This window comes from Schistocerca piceifrons, chromosome 7, assembly GCF_021461385.2.
Source record: "Schistocerca piceifrons isolate TAMUIC-IGC-003096 chromosome 7, iqSchPice1.1, whole genome shotgun sequence".
NCBI lineage: Eukaryota > Metazoa > Arthropoda > Insecta > Orthoptera > Acrididae > Schistocerca > Schistocerca piceifrons.
In genome coordinates, this window is record NC_060144.1 from 183,999,864 (window position 1) to 184,021,316 (window position 21,453).

The 21,453-nt window shown below is 44.5% G+C and overlaps 1 protein-coding gene across 1 annotated transcript in view; it reads left to right on the top strand.

Moving 5' to 3' along the window:
* Nucleotides 1-21,453, top strand: part of LOC124805538 (lutropin-choriogonadotropic hormone receptor-like) — an 860,476-nt gene that overhangs the window by 817,549 nt on the left and 21,474 nt on the right. The window contains exons 15-18 of the mRNA XM_047266106.1: nucleotides 2,906-3,178; nucleotides 8,163-8,467; nucleotides 14,569-14,786; nucleotides 20,700-20,710. Of these exons, the coding sequence (XP_047122062.1) occupies nucleotides 2,906-3,178; nucleotides 8,163-8,467; nucleotides 14,569-14,786; nucleotides 20,700-20,710 (807 nt within the window). The remainder of the gene's footprint in view (nucleotides 1-2,905; nucleotides 3,179-8,162; nucleotides 8,468-14,568; nucleotides 14,787-20,699; nucleotides 20,711-21,453) is intronic.

Here is a 21,453-nt window from a genome sequence, read left to right on the forward strand (position 1 = left end):
CTCTAGTATGGATGCGGGGACAAATGTTAGACTGAATTTTTGTTGCTGTGCGATCAGCTTTACTCCACTCTGGAGACTACAGAATTGTGCTATGCACGTGACGTAGCGAGGGAAAATGTGTCTCTGGACTGTAGAGTACGTGGAGAATAACTTTGCTGGTAGATACGTAGTCACCAGGACAAGCATGGGGAGAGTGGCAGTGGATGAGGGTTGCGGGTAGATGCTGCAGGGCAAATGCCGAGCGCTGGAGGGAAAGTGCCGTTCTAAACTGAATTCTTTGCCCACATTATTTTTGTAAATATATTAAGTGGAGTCTCACTATGCCCACACTTGCATGGCGGCCATCCAAACAGATTTACTGACACTGCTACTTTGGTTAGTAACTAAAAATAATTCCGCTCAAAATGCAGAGATTTATTTTCACCTGGCTTGTTAACCATCTGCAATTTTCAGAGAAGCGTCATAAGCGAGGAATTTTGGGTAAACCTATATTTCTCTTGTTGCCATTTTAAAATTTGCTTCCTTTGCCAAAACACAGCGATGTTGACACAATGTGACCTCCCTAACATGTTGTGCAGACGCAATTACGGGAGAATTCTGAAACAGTGGTTTATTAAGTAAGGAACTGAGGAAAAGTAAGATTAATAGCTTATGAAAAGCACATCCTCTGCACAAAAATAAAAGTTTAATGTCTCTACTTACGTTTCATCAGCTATCGATGGCACATAAAATTACATTCTTTCATCAAAAAAGTCTGCAGTTAGTGGAATAACACGGTAGGTAATGACGTTTTACATAATAACAACATGGACAAATACTATCCTCTTTGTGTGCTATCATTTGCCAAAACCTTATTTCGGTATCTCAAACAGTTTATGAAGTATGAGGAATGTGGAGGATATTTCATTCTGATTATATCACTGGCTCACGTGATCGCAAATAAGTGTGCTACACCAGATCAATTTACTGGTGATCGGTGTCACAGAGCGACCCTCACCCAAGTCTAAAGAAAAATTCAAGATGTTAGCTAAAAGTCATATGCAGCAACATATTACGTTATATACACCAAATACGAAATAATAGCGGCCAGCATCTTTCATTGCAAACTTTTTTGAATTTCGTGCAGTATCTTGCTGAAATGCAAATATCACAATAACTATTACCATTAACGTCGTCATGCCCATGTCACCATGCAGCTAACATATAAAACTACAAGTAACACAAAAATGAATTTTTTTACCTGGTACGAGGGTCACTCCAAAAGAAATGCACACTATTTTTTTAATCTATTTTTTATTCTACATGTTTGAATGTTCTACAGTGTGTAGATACGTCCTTTAGGAACAATATTTTCATTTCTCCACATAATTTCCATCCCTCTCAACTGCCTTACGCCATCTTAGAACCAGCGCCTGTATACCCGCACGGTAAAATTCTGGACCAACCTGTTGGAGCCACTGTTTGGGAGCGTGCACAAGGGAGTCACCAGCTTTAAACCTTGTTCCACGAAGAGAGTCTTTCAGTTTCCTAAAGAGATGATAGTCACATGGAGCCAGGTAAGGACTCTAAGGCGGGTGTTTCAGTGTTGTCCATCCGAGTTTTGTGATCGCTTCCATGGTTTTTTGACTGACATGTGGCCGTGCATTGTCGTGCAACAGAAAAAACATCCTGCTTTTGCCGATGTGGTTGAACACGACTCAGTCGAGCTAGAAGTTTCTTCAGTGTCGTCACATACGCATCAGAATTTATGGTGGTTCCACTTGGCATGATGTACACAAGCAAGAGTCCTTCGGAATCGCAAATCACCGTAGCCATAACTTTTTCAGCAGAAAGTGTGGTTTTGAATTTTTTTCCGGGGTGAATTTGCATGATGCCACTCCATTGATTGCCTCTTCGTCTCTGGTGAAAAATAATGGTGCCATGTTTCATCACCTGTCACAATTCTTCCAAGAAATTCATGTCCACCATTCTCGCACTGTTCCAAAAGTTCGCTGCATACCGTTTTTCTTGTTTCATTGTGAGCCACTGTCAACATCCTGGGAACCCACCTGGCACAAACCTTTTTTTAACGCCAACACTTTCAGTATTCTGCAAACACTTCCTTCTCCTATCCCACCGTAGCGTGACAATTCGTTCACTGTGATGCGTCTGTCAGCAGTCGCCAATTCGTTAACTCTCTGCACATTGTGTGGAGTGTGTGCAGTACGAAGCCTGCCGCTTTGAGGACAATCCTCAATATTGCCATGCCCGCTTTCATAACGTAACCTGCTTGCCCACCGACTAACTGTACTGTGATCGACAGCAGCATCTCCACACACCTTTTTCAACCTCTTGTGGATGTTTCCCACTGTCTCGTTTTCACAGTACAAGAATTCTATAACAGCACGCTGCTTCTGACGAACGTCAAGTGTAGCAGCCACCTTGAAGACATCCTGTGACGGCGCCATTCACAGGAACAGGTTGAACTAAGTTTGATAACAAGCGGGAAGGATGTATCTACACACTGTAAAACTTTCACACATGCAGAATGAAACCTGTATTTTTACAAAAATAGTGTGCGTTTCTTTTAGAGTGACCCTCGTAGTTTCTGTAAAATCGTTTGAGAAAGACTGCAGAGGGTGCACTTCTATTCTGTCGTCACAGGCGGCAGAAAACGGGCAAACAATGTCCGCTCCCCCTTCCGATAAAACGAATGAACTCGTCCAGTGCTTCCAATGAAAACTGGTCACCGTGCATCGGCTACCCTATCCTGCACAGACTCTATTACTGCCTGCATGTGGTCCCACTGGTTGAGGGAACACGTACACAGTCTTCCTCTCTGAGTCAAAGGCTACAGCAAAGCAAGGGCCGTTGGACAATTTCCTAGGTGTATCGTCATTGGTCCAGAGAGCGTTCTGTGTCACAGGGTTCCTGGCGGTGGTGGACGCGTCGACGCTGGGCGAGTTCCGGCGCTTCGCCATCCCGTGGCAGATGTCGGCCGGCTGCCAGCTGGCGGGCTTCCTGGGCGTGCTGTCGGCCGAGCTGAGCGTCTACACGCTGGCCGTCATCACGCTGGAGCGCAACTACGCCATCACGCACGCCATGCACCTCAACAAGCGCCTCTCGCTGCGCCACGCCGCCTACATCATGCTCTGCGGCTGGAGTTTCGCGCTCCTGATGGCGCTGCTGCCGCTGCTAGGTAAGCAACAGCATGATTATTGCTACAGCAGGGAAGTCACATGACATTGCTGTAGTTGGATATTCATAGCGTTCATCTTACAGTAAATAATCGCAAAAAGTTTCAGTTATGTTGTTTCAAAAATATAACTGAAGAGACTTTTTTGACTCAGATTATCAATCACTGTCAGAAGCTCAAGGATCAACTATAATAAAGTGACAAAAGTCATGGGATAGCGATACACTGTAGTGCCAGAGGAACTGGTATAGACATGTGTATTCAAATACAGAGACATGTAAATAGGCAGAACACGGCGCTGCGGTCGGAGACGCCTATGTAAGACAAGAAGTGTCTGGCGCAGTTATTGGATCGGTTACTGCTGCTACAATGGCAGGTTATCAATATTTAAGTGAGTTTGAATGTGGTGTTAAAGTCGGCGCACGAGCGATGGGAAACAGCATTTCCGAGGCAGCAATGAAGTGGAGATTATCCCACACGACCATTTCATGAATATACCGTGAATATCACGAATCTGGTAAAGCGTCAAATTTCCGACTTCGCTGCGGCTGGAAAAAGATCCTGCAATAACGCGACCAACGGCGACCGAAAAGAATCGTTCAACGTGACAGAAGTGCAAGCTTCCCGCAAATTGCTGCAGATTTCAAGGCTGGGCCATCAACAACTGTCAGCGTGCGAAGCATTCAACAAAACACCATCAGCCGGCCGTTGTGGCCGAGCGGTTCTAGACGCTTCAGTCCGGTACTACGCTGGTGCTACGGTCGCAGGTTCGAATCCAGCCTCGGGCATGGATGTGTGTGATGTCATTAGGTTAGTTAGGTTTAAGTAGTTCTAAGCATAGGGGACTGATGACCTCAGATGTTAAGTCCCATAGTGATCAGAGCCATTTGAACCATTTGAAAACATCATCGATATGGGCTTTGGAGCTGAAGGTCCAGTCATGTTTTCTTGACGAGAGCACGACACAAAGCTTTACGTCTCACCTCGGCCCGTCAACACCGACAATGGACTGTTGTTGACAGGAAACATGTGGCCTGGTCGGACGAGTTTCGTTTCAAATTGTATCGAGCAGATGGATGTATACGAGTATGGAGACAACCTCATGAATCCACGAACGTGCATATGAGCAGGGGACTGTTCAAGTTGGTGGAGGCTCTGTAATGGCGTGGGTCGTCTGCAGTTGGAGTGATATGGGCCCCCGATACACCTGATAGGTGACATCTATGAAACCATTCTTTTTGATCACGTGCATCCATTCATGTGCATTCTGACGTACGTGGGCAATTTCACAAGGACAGTGAGACATCCACAGGTCCAGAATTTCTACAGAGTCGCTCCACGAACACTCTTCTCGTTTTAAACACTTCCAATGGCCGCTAAACTCCCCAGACATGAACATTATTGAGCATATCTGGGATGCCTTGCAACGTCCTGTCCAGAAGAGATCTCGCTACCCACGTACTCTTATGGATTTATGGACCACCCTGCAGGACTTAATGGTGTCAATTCCTGCCAGCACTGCTTCAGACACTAGTTGAGTCCATGCCCCGTCGTGTTGCGGCATTTCTACATGCTCGCGGGGTACTAGACTATATTGGGCTGGTGTACCAGTTTCTTTGGCTCGGTGTATATACACGGTACTAGTATCGTGTACATCGAAGTATAAAAGGGCAATGCATTGACGAAGCTATCATTTGTACTCAGGTCATTAATGAGAAACGTTTCCCGAGGTGGTTACGGCCAAATGACGGGAATTGACAGACTTCGAACGCGGAATTTTATTTGGAGCTAGATGCATGGGACATTCCATTTCGGAATCATTAGGAAATTCAATATTCAGAGATTTACAGTGTCAGGACGGTGCTGAGAATAACAGACTTCAGGCATTTCCTCTCGCCATGAGCAACGCAGTGGCTGACGGCCTTCACTTAACGAGTTAGAGCAGCAAGCAACATTGCGTGATATAACCCCAGAAATCAATGTGGGATGTACGACTAAGGTGTCCCTTAGGACAATGCGGCGAAATTTGGCGTTAATGGGCTGTGGCAACAGACGACTGATGCGAGTCGCTTCGCTAACAGCACGACATCGCCTGCAACGCCTCTCCAGGGCTCGTGACCTTATCGCTTGGACACTAGACGACTGGAAAACCGTGATCTGGTTAGATGAGTCCAGATTTGAGTTGGTAAGTACTGACTGTAGGCTTCTAGTATGGCGCAGACTCAACAAATCCATGACTAAAGTTTTCAATAATGCGCAGTGCAAGCTGGTGGCGTCCTCTGGTCCAACTGAACCGATCATTGACTGGAAACAGGTGAATTCGGGTACTTGGAGACCATTTGCAGCCATTCTTGTTTTTCATGCTGCCAAACAACGATGGAATTTTTATGGATGGCAATTCACCATGTCAGTGGCCACAATTGGTCGTTACTGGTTTGAAGAACATTCTTGACATTTCGAGCGAATGATCTGGCCGCCCAGATCGCCCAAAATGAATTTCACCGAACATTTATGCGACATAATCGAGAAGTCAGTTCGGTACAAAATACTATTCCGGCAACGCTTTCGTAATTAGGGATGGCTGAAGAGGCAGTATGGCTCAATATTTCTGCAGGGGACTCACCATGACTTTTTGAGTCCATGCCATGTCGAATTGTTGCGCTAGGCCGGACAAAATGTCAGATACGATATTAGGACGCATCCCATCTCGGTGTAATAAAACTGAGCGCAGTGACTCACGAACGGTGACATGTTTAATTTATCCGCTGCGCTGGGGCTTATGCTGTATGACTTGCCTTCGTTGGACAGAAGTATATTATATGAGAAATGCTTAATAATTATCTTCATTAGCAATGAAGGTGCCATTTTTGTTAGACAAAATGATTTAGATTTAAACAAAGTCTCCTTTTACGGATGTGCTGACCGTTTTTAGCGTCTGCAAAATATACGAATTGTGGAACTCTATAAAATGCGCATCTGTTTCACGGATGATCTCATTCGAGAGGAATTTCGTTCATTTTTTATGAGGTCTGAGTTCCGAATCCACAGCATTTTATTTAATTATTGAATGTAATCATTTCGTTTAGAGACGGTGAAAATGTTTATTGCGGCTGCAGTTTCTACATTTTAACATTTTCAAGCATATTTTTTGCGTCTAATTGTCACTATCGATGAGAACTGGGTTGAAACGTGCCCCCATTAAAGTCAGTAGCGTGCCTCGGCGTTCTTGACCTATGAACTAATACGTAATATTCCATTTCTATTCGCTGAAGTAACAAACGAGACGCGCTGCTGCTACGGTCGCAGGTTCGAATCCTGCCTCGGGCAGAGATGTGTTTGATGTCCTTAGGTTAGTTAGGTTTAAGTAGTTCTAAATCAATGGGACTGATTATCTCATATGTTAAATCCGATAGTGCTTACAGCCATTTGAACCATTTTTGAACAAACGAGAATCAAAGCCTACAAATGTCACTATTTCACAATGATGCATTTTTTATCACACTGGGTTTTGACAACAATTCTTGGATTAACCCCAAAGGCTATAACCACAAATGCAGATAATTCAGATTTCAATATCCGCTTGTCGGGCCACATTACTTGAATTCAATAAACCTGTGAACGTTGAGAGAAATGAAATTCGTCTAGGTAGCAGGATTTTCGGAAGCGTTTGAAACAGTGTCACACTCCAGACTGTTGACAAAGTTCCGATCATACAGATAGGTTCGCAGAAATACGGGTATAAGTTGCTCGAAGAATTTTTATGTAATCCAGTGCGTTGTCCTACACAGTGACTGTCGATCAGAGACTAAAGTATTGTCGCGGGTGGCCCATGGAAGTGTGATAAGACCATTCTTGATCTGCATATATATAAATTATCTGTCGAATAGGACGAGCAGCAATCTATGAGTATTCGCAGATGACTCTGAAGGCTACGCGAAAGTATCGTTTTGAGTGACCGTAGGAGGAAACTGGATGCCTTGGACAAAATTTCTGTTTTTTGTGGTGAATGGCAGATTTTTGTTAATGTTGAAAAACGTAAGTTACTGCAGATGACTAGGAGAAATAATCACATAATGTTCAAATTCAGCATTAGTGGGGTCCTGATTCACATACGAGTAGATATGATACGGAACGAGCACGTAAGGACGATAGTAGGGAAGGTGAATGTTCGACTTCAGTCTATTGGGAAACTGTACAGAACACTTGTGCGACCCCGTCCTGAGTACCACTAAAGTGTTCGGTATCCCCAAAAGGTCGGATCGGATCAAATCATCGAATCAATTTAGAGGAGTGCTGCTAGGTTTGTTACAGGGTAGGTTCAATCAACTCACGAGTATTACGTAAATGGCCCGTAAACTGAAATGGGAATCCGAGAAGGGAAGACGTTGTTTTCGCGAGACACTAATGAGAAAGAGAACAGGGATTTGCGACTGACTGCAGACTGATTCTACTGCACAACTCTTGTAATAATTGCGGAGACAAACCAACATAAATCAGGGCCTGTACGTAAGCTCATAGTCATTTTCCCTTGGTCCATTTGGGAGTGAACAAGAAATGGAATGAGCTAACGTTAGCAGAAGATACCCTGCGCCATGCCCTGAGTGCTGCTTGCTGAGTATGTATGTTGATGTGGATGTAGAAACATCACAGTAGCTGTGGATATGCCTCGTATTAAGTGGAACGAGTGAGATGCGAAGGGGGGGGGGGGGGGGGGTTAAGACACAGGGTTCATGTTCAGGGGACCAAAGTTCAAATCGATTCCCACGCAGAACCACTGTTTGCATGAATTTCCAAAATCATTTAAGATAAATGCTGCGATGGTTCCTTCTGAAGCAACACAGCCATTTCCCAGAACCGTACTTGCACTCCGATCTCGTCGTCCACGTGACGTCCAGCCCCAACCATCCTCCGTGCACTGGTCAGTGTCCCTCCCAGGTTACGAGTGCAGACGTGCATTTATGGCCAGCAGGAGTGCGGCGTGTTGCAGGCGTGTCGGACTACCGCAAGTTCGCGGTGTGCCTGCCGTTCGAGACGACGACGGGGCCCGCGAGCCTGGCCTACGTGGTGATGCTGATGCTGGTGAACGGCGTCGCCTTCCTCATCCTGATGGGCTGCTACCTCAAGATGTACTGCGCCATCCGCGGCTCGCAGGCCTGGAACTCCAACGACTCGCGCATCGCCAAGCGCATGGCGCTGCTCGTCTTCACCGACTTCATCTGCTGGTCGCCCATCGCCTTCTTCTCGCTCACCGCCGCCTTCGGGCTGCAGCTCATCACGCTGGAGCAGGCCAAGGTAAGACCGTTCCGTGGCTACTCATGTGCACATCACGTAATTTTACCACGAAAGGTCGAGTGCAATGACTTTAGCATCACTGTCCTTGCATAGCTGAATTCGCAGTTCCATAAAACAAGGACAGAGTCACATTCACACTTCGTACAATGCAAATAAAACTCAGTTTTGGGACGAACTAATGGTCTAACCGCCAAGTGTAATAAGATACCTTATTCATTTTCTCTGAAGTAAATTACCTAAGTAAATGACTGTAGTAAATGACTGAAGAAAATTACTCAAGTAATTGACCTAAGTAATTACTTAAGTACCTGACTTACATACCTAGTGACGTAAGTAATTGACCTAAGTAATTGACTCAGATGACTTACTCAAGTAACTGATGTAACTAACTGACTGAAGTAACTGACCAAAACAAACTGACTTAAGTAATTGACTTAAGAAACTCACTGAAGTAACTGACTTAAGTAACTGACTTCAATAACTGATTTGAGTAACTGACTTAAGCAACTGTCTTAAATAACTGAGTTAAATAATCAATTTCAGTAACTTCGTCAAAATCTGTGGTGCTTATAGATGATGACAAGCATTTATGTAATAATAGATTTTATTATACGCTATACTGGAACGTCTGATTAATGTTGATTCCATTTATTAATTAATAGAGAATCTCATTTGAGTGTGCCATTTCCAGTCAGTAAGAACTAAAGAGACTAGGTGTGCCAGCTGCAGGAATTAAAAATAGTGTACATAAGAATCGATTTCTTTTCAAAAAAATTATTATGCTTTCGACTGTGGCTAGTTAATTTCAGCTATCCTTGACGAAACACAATTAGGAAAGAATTATTGTATTTTTGTCACTGCAGTTAAAATAAGAAAAGAAGAAAATGTTCATTGTATTGCTGAAAATCTGAGAGTCGTTTTTAGTGGGCTTTAGGCACTGCTCTGAGATTAATTGAATATTAAAATATTTTTAAATTCGTGCGCCACAGCTTTTATAAAAGAAATTTTGTTGCCCTCCTGCGGGAACTTCCTCGGTCACTCTCTGTCTCTGTAGATGCTGATCCAGCTGGCTAGAACTTCCTCTGCCCGGCACAGCATTAAGCCTGCAGCAAATCGTATGAATTCGTTACTGAATAACAAATATTCCATGAGACTCCACGAGCCTATTAAACATTCCCTAAAACGTTCCATCACTCGTATTTTGTTTTTCAGCACTTAAATTCGTGCTCCACTGGTTCGTATCCCACCAGTTCGTCTCAGCAGCCGAGTGGGTAATGAGTAACGACACGGTGCATGCTGTTCGTGCTATATTCGAGCTCAGTCTATAGTTACATCTTCCATTTGTTGCTTGTGATGTCTTTCTTTCCTACCGTGAATTCGCTCTAGCAATGCGCGCGCCTGGCTACCAAGCGGAGTGCGTAACACAGGTTAACGTGCGCATCTAATAGTGTAAATCTTCACTCTCATTTCGTTCCTGCATTCTATAAATATCAACGGTGTTGCTACTTTTGTCATAGTGTGGTTGTATTAAATTAGAGATCTTAATGTACTTGATTCAACAAATAACATCACAGCATATATAAGCAATGGGACACCATGGGTGAAAACGATAGATAGTTACGCAACAGATACGGACATTAAATTTCGTGGCATCATTGACGAATTTCCTGAACAGCAGCATTTTGTGGGCAGATGTAAAGGAAAAATTGAATAACAAATAACCTACGAAACATCAGTAACTGGAAGGTATTAGAAAGTTAATTAGCTTAGCTTATGGTACAGTTCAGCAAATATTCCTGCTATTTATTAGAAGCTGTAGTAATAATTATACTCATACATTAAATTCTGAGGGACACTGCGTAAAATGTCTAAAGTTGGCCTCTAAACATCGGGGGAGGTGAAAGAAGCGATAAGTGATAGAAAAGTATCTTAGAGACGCTTGGTGATCGAGCCCCAGACCTAGGGGTAGGTAGTTCGGCTATTCACCCTATAAGCCACTGTAGAATTCAGCTGGACACATACTATGATATTATTTTAACAAATCATATTAAACGAAATGCGTTTTCGGTGGATCTTCGATGTGCCGCTGGCTAGGAATAGCATATTTTTTGCGTTAATGCGAAACCACCTTTAGAATTCTCACATGACATATGGCATGTTCCCATCTCTTCTCCACCAGCCAATCACAGTACAGCGGTAACGGTGTGTCTGCAGGCAAATATGATTAGTAACGAAAGTAACCATCAACGAATATATAACATGTAGATTGCTCGAGAATACCGAATACACAGCTGCATCACATTCAGGTATCGTGTTCAGTGGCACCAGGGTATGATGTATGCATACTGAGGGGTTTGTAGTGTTAGTGATTTATTTGTCACGGTCATAATCATTCAAATGGTGCTCAGGGGACCTTTCTGTGCGTTCTACGAGGGTCACTCCAAAAGAAATGCACACTATTTTTGTAAAAATAGTTTTCATTCTGCATGTGTGAAAGTTTTACAGTGTGCCGATGCATCCTTCCCGCTTTTTTTTCCAACTTAGTTCAACCTGTTCCCGTGAGTGGCGAAGTCACAGCATGTCTTCAAGATGGCAGCTACACTTGGCGTTCGTCAGAAGCAACGTGCTGTCATAGAATTCCTGTACTGCGAAAACGAGACAGTGGGAAACATCCACAAGAGATTGAAAAAAGTGTATGGAGATGCTGCTGTCGATCGCAGTACAGTTAGTAGGTGGGCAAGCAGGTTACGTGATGGAAGCGGGCACGGCAATCTTGAGGATTGTCCTCACAGCGGCCGGCCTCGTACTGCACACACTCCAGACAATGTGCAGAGAGTTAACGAACTGGCGACTGCTGACAGACGCATCACAGTGATTGAACTGTCACGCTACTTTGGGATAGGGGGAGGAAGTGTTTGCAGAATACTGAAAGTGTTGGCGTTAAAAAATGTTTGTGCCAGGTGGGTTCCCAGGATGTTGACAGTGGCTCACAATGAAACAAGAAAAACGGTATGCAGCGAACTTTTGGAACAATACGAGAATAGTGGAGATGAATTTCTTGGAAGAATTGTGACAGGTGATGAAACATAGCTCTATCATTTTTCACCAGAGACGAAGAGGCAATCAATGGAGTGGCATCTTGCAAATTCATCCAAAAAAAAATTCAAAACCACACCTTCTGCTGGAAAAGTTATGGCTACACTGTTTTCGATTCCGAAGGACTCTTGCTTGTGGACATCATACCAAGTGGAACCATAAATTCTGATGCATATGTGACGACACTGAAGAAACTTCACGCTCGATTGAGTCGTGTTCGACCACATCGGCATAAGCAGAATGTTTTGCTTTTGCACGACAATGCACGGCCACATGTCAGTCAAAAGATCATGGAAGCGATCAAAAAACTCGGATGGACAACACTGAAACACCCGCCTTACAGTCCTGACAAGGCTCGATGTGACTATCATCTCTTTGGGAAACTGAAAGACTCTCTTCGTGGAACAATGTTTGGAGATGATGACTCTCTTGTGCACGCTGCCAAACAGTGGCTCCAACAGGTTGGTCCGGAACTTTACCGTGCGAGTATACAGGCGCTGGTTCCAAGATGGTGTAAGGCAGATGAGAGGGATGGAAATGAAAATATTGTTCCTAAAGGATGTATCTACACACTGTATAACTTTCAAACATGTAGAATAAAAGATGGATTTTAAAAAAATAGTGTGCATTTCTTTTGGAGTAACCCACGTATATTTTGATTCTGCAAATAGTAATTGTGCTGAGTTTAGAGGTGAACAATGTTTGCATCATTCATCCTACGGTATAACTATGTCCAAATAATGAGCACGTATGCCTGTTGCACACCTTCAGTCACTTGAACTGGATAGAACTGTGGGCCTGCAGGAAGCTGTATGGATGTATCTACAGATGGATGCAATGTTGGATACAATGTATCGGTGATGTGTCGCTGCTTCCAACAGTGGACTGTGGAACATGCCCTTGCCTGTAGAACAGGTTATGGGCGTTTCCGTAGTACAGGCGCACATGAAGGTCGACGCATTGTGCGAGCAGCCGTGGCCAACCGTACATCATCCAGTAACAAAATCCGGACACGTGTTTTACCTTCTGTGCCATCAGGGAACATTGCGAATCACCTGCTTGTAGCGGAATTAAGATCACGCGAGCTTCTGTCCGGGCTACACCGACACCACGACACCGCCAAGAATAACAACTCTGAGGGTCGAGGAAAAGTTGACTGGAGAAAGGATTGGCTCTCTGTTGTCTTCAGTGATGAGAGTAGGTTCTGTCTGTGTGCGAGTGATTGAAGTACACATCCATGCCGAGCGGTTCTAGGCGCTTCAGTCTGGAACCGCGCGACCGCTACGGTCGCAGGTTCGAATCCTGCCTCGGGCATGGATCTGTGTGATGTCCTTAGGTTAGTTAGGTTTAAGTAGTTCTAGGTTCTAGGGGATTGATGACCTCAGATGTTAAGTCCCATAGTGCTCAGAGCCATTTGAACCATTTGAACACATCCATGGCATAGACGTGAGTTGCATATTCCAGAGTGCATTCTACCACAACACAAAGACCTTGTCCGAGGCTTCTTGGTATAGGGGTATCAGTTATAACTCGCACTGCATGGGCTATCTATTGCCGTTTCTTCAAGAAAAGGTGATGTGCTTTTCAGCAAGACAATGCTCGTACACACACGGCTGCTGCGACGAAACGTGCTCTTCGTTGTGTAGAACATCCCTCCGATATCAGTTTCTTCCCACACTCGTTGCAACAAATCGGGAGTGTACTTGTGCAACGACAGCGTAGGTTCGATTTTTCAGATCAGCTAAACCGTTTGGTAGGGAAGAAACATACAATGTGTTTTTAATGAAACCCCAGAAAAAGAAATCCAGTAATGTCAAGTCTGGGAAGCGAGGTGACCATGCGATTGGCCCTTCACGGCCAATCCACTGACCAGGGAAGTGATTACCGAAGAAATCTCGAACTTCCGTTAGGAAATGAGGTGGTGCACCGTCTTCCTGATAGTAAACCATCCCATCTCGGTCGTCTTCATCGATCTCTGGAATTAAAAAGTTTTCAAGTATATCCAGATATACAATACCAGTGACAGTTTTCTCCATGAAGAGGAAAGGGCTATACACTTTCAGTTTGCTAAGGGCACAAAAAACATTAACTTTGGGACTGTCACGAATGTGTTCCAGGTTTGCATGAGGATTTTCGCTGCCTCATATTCCGTAGTTGTGATTGCTCACCATGCCACTGGTATGAAATTTTGATTCATCGCTGAAAATTATTGTGTTCAGGAATGTCTCGTCGTCCTCTATCCGATGCAACACTTGCGCACAGAATTCCCCACGTGCATCCTTATCTGCATCACTAACGTGCTGTGCCATAGCGAATCTGTAGGGTTTCGAGAGTAAACGTCTAAGCAGTAGCCGCCAAACAATCTGTTGTGGAATGCCGGTCTGGCGATACGCACGTCGCGTTGATTTTTGTGGACTTCAGGCAAATCTTTCCCTAACCCGTTCGACGTAATCATCAACACACGGGCGACCTGGTGATCTATCATGTCCCAGCGAATAACCCGTCGCAACGAAGTTCTTGTGCCAAGAGTAAACTGCAAGCCTGCTTTGGGTTCTTTAGCGTATTCGGTGTGAAATTTACGGCGAACAGTTGCAGAGTCCGTTTCATGAAACCCAAACACACAGCGAGCACGCTTCCCACCATTGAAAGTAGCCATTTTAGCTGTGCACTACTCTGGTGCTCCTGGTGGCAGAATGTGGTACTGATGCACTACGTAAATCACACTTTAGGTTGTTTAGTGCAAAATTCCACATCTACCAATTCTTTATGTTACCTCACTAAATTTCTATATCACTCCAAAGTTGAAAAGTCCGTTTTTACTCACCCTGTATTCTCCTAGAATGGTCAACTGTCACCTCACTTGTCAATAAAATGACTCTGTCCTTGAGAGTATTGCATTTTTTTCCGATAGCGTATAAGTGGTTTCTTTTACAGGACTACACACTCCAAGTCCTCTGAAGAATAGCTAGAGGAGGGGCGCTAGTAACACTTGGTGTCGTCCGCAGGTGTTCACGGTGTTCGTGCTGCCGCTGAACTCGTGCTGCAACCCGTTCCTGTACGCGATCCTGACGAAGCAGTTCAAGAAGGACTGCGTGCTCATCTGCAAGGCGATCGAGGAGTCGCGCGTGACGCGCGGCATCGGCCGCTGCCGGCACAGCTCCAACTTCAGCAACCGCCAGACGCCCGCCAACACCAACAGCCTCGCAGACCGCTCCTCCAGGGAGCAGCAGCAGCTACAGCAGCTGCAGCAAGCCGTCGCCATACACCCGCACGCCTGCACCTGCGCCGGTCAGTCAGCACTCGCCGTGTTTCCATCAAAAGTACCACTTACTGGGTGGTCTCACAGAGATCCAGTGTGGGCTGTAATTATCGCATGGCAGAGGAATTTGGTAGATACTCTTATGATTTAATGCGGGAGCAGTTTATGCTGGAAAAAAATAGTTCCAATTTTGGCCACCAGGTGCAAATCTGGCGCTGGACAGCATGTCGTTGACGTCTTCTGCGCTTATATTAAATAAATAGCATAAGCGGCCATTAACGATATCAACATTATGCCCTTCTCACTTGTTTGGCCATTTCTGCCCACGTCCCGTTCTAAATCCATTACAAATATAAATATTTATATATATCTTTCTTGCATTCACAGCGCCAGATTTGCACCTGGTTGGCAGAATATGAACCTTTTTTTTCCAGCGTGGATCAGTTCTGCATCAACGCATTAGAATATCTACCAAGTTTCGCCTCCATGCGATAATTACAGTCCACACTGGATCTCTGTGAGTAGCTGCACTTTAGTTATAACCATCTAGTACTGTACTTCCTTTCCGTGTCCGAGCGAGAACATCTAAACTCATTTGTTCTAAAACTCTGCACCTTTAATTGCCTTGTCGTAGCATAAAAAAGGAATTTCCTCTGTGCAAACCTCCATCCTCCATGGGCACATGAGCGAATGTCGATTCATCTGTGTTTTTCCGCATTCGCACTGATCATTTGTTCGCCCACGGCAGCTGAGTCAGCAGGACAGAATCAATCCTATGAGCCCGGGTTCGATTCCCGGCTGGGTCGGAGATTTTTTCCGCTCAGGAACTGGAAGTTGGGTTGTCCTAATCATCATCATTTCATCCCCATCCACGCGCAAGTCGTCGAATTGGCGTCAAATCGAAAGACTTGCACCCAGCGAACGGTATACACGACGGGAGGCCCTAGCCACACGACGACTGATCATTTTCAGGGGAGCCCCATTTAATCACGTTTACTCTGAATTTTGCGACTCCCGTTCTAAATATATTCACTACACTCCATGTATTATACTGTAGGTGCTGGTCTTGTGTGATTTCCTCTTCGGAGTGCAGGTTTGTATTTTCCAGAGTCGAACCATGAAGATACGGAGCAGGTGCCATGTCAGCCCTTTAGCTGCTCTGACCTTTGACTAAGACTCTTCCTTGACTTAAGATGACTTGGAACTGTTTGGTGGTTACGTGTTAAGGGCTGTGGGTCGGTTTGCCATTTTTACGTCTCTATTTCACTGGCTACTTTGCGTCTGATATTTGGTGGTCCTATGACCGCAAGTGGATAACATTTGTGGACAGACACCAGGTGACAATCCCGACACTCTTGTACAAGCGACGTACCGCTAAGTAACACACACTAGATCAACCGTTCCCTTGCCATGCAGAGTGACAATAGTGCTACGTCTCAAACTGTGAAGCAGTACAGACGTATCACATGTATTCATAAGTTTCCTCCAGAGTAATCCGCGCAGAACCTGACACCTTAACCTCAGTAACTAACTACACTCCCTGACAAAAATCGTGAAGCACCCAGAACAGAAGGAGGCGACGAAATGAAACATCGTGATTTCAGAGGTTATGTGATTTAATTTATGTGCTTACAAAATCGTGCCATATTTATCAAAAAACTTGAGGTAGTAGTCCTCTTATCGAAATGAGATTGCGACCTCTCTGACCTGGATGCACTGCGCTCTTTCGGCTGGGAGGGGTGTGATAAAGCCGTTGTTTCCCCTCCTGCAACAAGACGGCTCACACCTGTTGTAACGGGCCCTTGATAACCGTCTGGAACCGCAAGACCGCTACGGTCGCAGGTTCCAATCCTGCCTCGGGCATGGATGTTTGTGATGTCCTTAGGTTAGTTAGGTTTAAGTAGTTCTGAGTTCTAGGGGACTAATGACCTCAGCAGTTGAGTCCCATAGTGCTCAGAGCCATTTTTTGAACCTTGATAACCTAGATCAGTGATCGTCAAACTCTTTTATTTAAGAGCCAACACAGACACTGTAGGGCGCCACCTCAGACCGCATAGGAAAAGGGGGGGGGGAGGGGGAGGCTACTCAAAGACGTATTCAGTTTTCACCAAAGCATAGCTACTGATAGAAGCTTGCCATTTACACATTTTGAAACTTCATATTATTCAAGCGAAACAGAAACTGATATAATGGGACTACCCTACATGTATTTTGCTCAATGCTTACACAGTGACCAATTTACCGTACCTAAGCGGGTGCTGCCGCCAGTGGCAACGAAACAGAATCCCAGGTTGTTTGTTGTCGTTTCCAGGCACATGTTCTGGGGATCTTGATGCCTACTGCCTAAAAGAATACCAAGCGGTTGCCGCAGACCGTTTTCAATAGAACTTTTATATTGGGTAAAATCCACTGAAGAGCCAAAGAAACTGTTACACCTGCCTAACATCGTGTAGGGTCCCGGCGAGAACGCGTAAGTGCCGCAACACGACGTGTCATGAACTGGGCTAATGTCTGAAGTAGTGCTGGAGGGAACTGACACCTTGAATCTTGCAGGAATGTCCACAAATCCTTAAGAGCACGGATGGGTGGAGACCTCTTCTGAACAGCACGTTGCAAGGCATCCCAGATATGCTCAGTAATGTTCATGTCTGGGTAGCTTGGTGGCCAGCGGAAGTGTTTAAACTCAGAGGAGTTCTCCTGGAGCCACTCTGTAGCAGTCCTGGACGCGTGGGGTGTCGCATTGTCCTGCTGGAATTGCCTAAGTCCGTCGGAATGCACAATGGACATGAATGGATGCAAGTGATCAGACAGAATGCTTACGTACGTGTCACCTGTCAGAGTCGTATCTAGACGTATTAAGGGATCCGTATCACTCCAACTGCAAACGCCCCACACCATTGTAGGGCCTCCACCAGCTTGAACAGTCCCCTGCTGACATGCAGGGTCCATGTATTTACGAGGCTGTCTTCATATGCGTACACGCCCATCCGCTCGATTCAGTTTGACTCGTCCCACCAGGCAACGTGTTTCCAGTCGTCAACATTCCAATGTCGGTGTTGACGGGCCCAGTCGAGGCGTAAAGCTTTGCGTCGAACAGTCATCAAGGGTACGCGAGTGGGCCTTCGGCTCCGAAAGCCCATGTCGACGATGTTTCGTTGAATGGTTCACACGCTGAGGCTTGTTGACGGCCCAGCATTGAAACTGCAGCAGTTTTCTCAAGGGTTGCGCTTCTATCACGTTGAACGCTTCAGTGTAAAAGAACGCTACACATCTGTTCCAGGCTCACAATAAGAAAACTCTTTGATTCATTTAGTCAAAATTGAATTTTCTAAATTGAACATCGAATGGCATTCAGTTACTCAAAATTCTGAAACCCCAATTAGTACGCCATTCCGTAAGGAGCTCACAGCCACAGTTAACTTCACACTGTCTCATAGAGTTGTACCAGCCTTATAAAGAAATTATTAACAAAGATTCTTAGTAATTCATGACAATGGATAAAATACAAATACGCAGAAAAATAGCAGCTGAATTTAAATCTGACGCCCGTTTATACCCAACTGCACAGACAGTGGTCCTGTGGCACACATTCGGGAAAATGGCGTCTGCTTTGTCACACCCGGCTGAGATTAATATTCTCAGGCGATCACCTGTACAATCCGCCAGCGAGACCGCGTCCCAGGCCAAATTATCTTAATGCATACAATTACGACAGTTTTCTACAGTAGAGAGAGAAGATAATTAATTTATGCATTACAGAAAGGTAAACCATTTAAATATGAATTCACAGTATTGCCCGGCATAGGCATGAAAATGGCTGAAACTGGTAGAGAGAAAAATTAACTCTTAAGCAAATCACCACTTATGTTGGTTAACAGCACATTAATTCAGAGTGGCAACGAGCATTTGTAGTTAAATGCTCACAGATCGCATTCCGGTATCCATGTATTCTGTAAACGCAATGTGCAATTCCATGCATTAACCTAAAAACTCAAAGCAAAGGGCTGTGGTTCGTCGCTGACACTTAACACCCTAACTGCCACGTGAATTTAAGTGTTCAGTCAACCTGAATAAACTTCACGTGAAATGCAGTATCCGGCGATTTATGACCGTTAATCAGGCGGTGAAGACGAGAGCAAGGCCACAGGAGACCAGCACGTGACTGCCACAAATGCACGCTTCATTCACTGATCAGCGTACACACCGTTCTCTTCTTAAGGGGAGTCGTATCGCCCAAAATGACAAAATTTGATATTTTTACTTTTATGCAGATTATGAAAATATGCATATTTGTGCTTACTTTGGTGTTCGTTTTATTTAAATACGGGAATATTTACTATTTTAAATAAATATTTGAAAATAATCATGCAATGACATTTCTGAGCATGTCTTTTGGCATCATTGGTGGAGAGGAAACCCTACAGTGACTTGCCAAATTCCAAAACTAGAGGGGCTTAATCATGTGCAGAAGAAGATGGGCGCAAGACTGCGTACACCACAACAGCAACTGGGAAGTACTAAGTTATTAGGCGGTCTAAGTCTAAGAATTCGACTGATTGATAAACAAACTGATCAGATTACACAGTATTGTGGTATGGCTATAAGAAGCTACAGAATAATTTAGATGGTATAAAGAGAGCTGTTTGGGCAGTTTATGCCCACAAGCTATGTATAGATGCTGAACCAATCTACAATCTGTGTTCTATTGAGTGCTGTAAATATCTGAATGAGAAAGAAGAAGATAAGTAGAAACTCTCTCAGAAAATTACTGTATCAAATGCTGTTGTGCTTGCCATGTAACCCGTGTTTCAGCATCTTCCCTATCCGGAGCTGTTGAAGAAATTTCTGAAAGGTAAAACACAAAATGCCAACGAATCTTTTAAGATTGTTGTATGGTCAATGATACCAAAAAAAAATGTTACTGTTGCCGGCCGAAGTGGCCGTGCGGTTAAAGGCACTGCAGTCTGGAACCGCAGGACCGCTACGGTCGCAGGTTCGAATCCTGCCTCGGGCATGGATGTTTGTGATGTCCTTAGGTTAGTTAGGTTTAACTAGTTCTACGTTCTAGGGGACTAATGACCTCAGCAGTTGAGTCCCATAGTGCTCAGAGCCATTTTTTTTGTTACTGTTGGAAGGTCTTCGAACTTAGTGTTTTTGACGCTGCTTTAATGATGGTTATTGCGGGAGACTACAGTTTCTGGAACATCTTGGAATTCATAAAAGATTAAACCACCACTAAAAGATGGACTTGGACGAACTGCGAGTCATGAAGGCAGAGACTGCAGCAAACAATATATCAAAAGAAGTCGGATCCAAGGAAAGGAAGGCAGCGTTGGGCGAGGAAGATGAAGAAGGAGATAAGGACTACCAACCAGGAGGATTCTAACATATTCTGCATATATCAGTTGACTGTGTATTAAATTTTCTTTCTTTGAAAAGGAATTTTGTCGAAATGACATTTTTAGTAAAAATGTCCCTTTTTCTCAGAAACTTCTAAATCTCACACCTAAGAATTATTTACCTCTGAACAAAGATAGTACCTTGATGTTCTATGTCTACTTTAGTTGCATTTACTCAAATGGTTAAAATTCAAGAAATTAAAACTGTGAAAATTTACATCAAGAAATTGTATGCTTAGGAAAAAAAACCATAACTTTTTTTCCTAAGTGTCGTTTTAAAGTGATTGTAGAGCAATACATTCACATGAGAGAACATGTGGTAAAAATCTCACTTTTATATATTCAACAGTTCTTGAGAAAACGTGGCATTTATATAGCCAATTTAACATTGTCAGGATCTTACGATTCCCCTTAAAAGTCAAATCAAGACAGCCTTTCCGCGCCTGCTCACCGCTTAAAGCCGGCCGAGGTGGACGAGCGGTTCTAGGCGCTACAGTCTGGAACAGAACGACCGCTCGGGCATGGATGTGTGTGATGTCCTTAGGTTAGTTAGGTTTAAGTAGTTCTAAGTTCTAGGGGACTGATGACCTTAGAAGTTAAGTCCCATAGTGCTCAGATCCATTTGAACCATTTGAATCACCGCTTAAAACTATTCCAGGCCGCGGTGCACGCACCCTCTCGCTACGAGCAGGAGGTGTAATTCCTTACGCCAGTGAAGCCGATCAGAGGCAAAAATCGTTACGTACGTACCAAACATCACACAGATAGTTCATAGAGACACGTGTCATCTGCTGATGTGCACTGTCTTCTTAAAAAATGGCACCACCAACCTACTGTGGCATGAGTGGTAACAGATGAAGAGGCAGGATGTCCGTGGCGTACGGTTTGTTGTCAGACTTCCGTCATTCACGGCCACCCGTGACCTGAAGTCATACCCAATGTTTGCCCACACCATGACGACAGTAGTAACACCACTGTGTCTCTCCAAAACGTTCGAAGAAAGGGCCTTGCCCCAGGTCGCTACCATGCAAGCCAACAATGTTCGTCCAGGATAGAGCAGAATCGTGAACCATCACTGAACCCAATGTGACGCCATTCATCAGCAGTCCACATTTCCTGATCACGATACTACTTTGGACGCAGCCGTTTATGTTTAGCGTTAACGGCTGACTACGCAAGTGACAGGATACCACAAAACGTTCTCGGATGGCAGGGGCAGATACGAAGGCGTT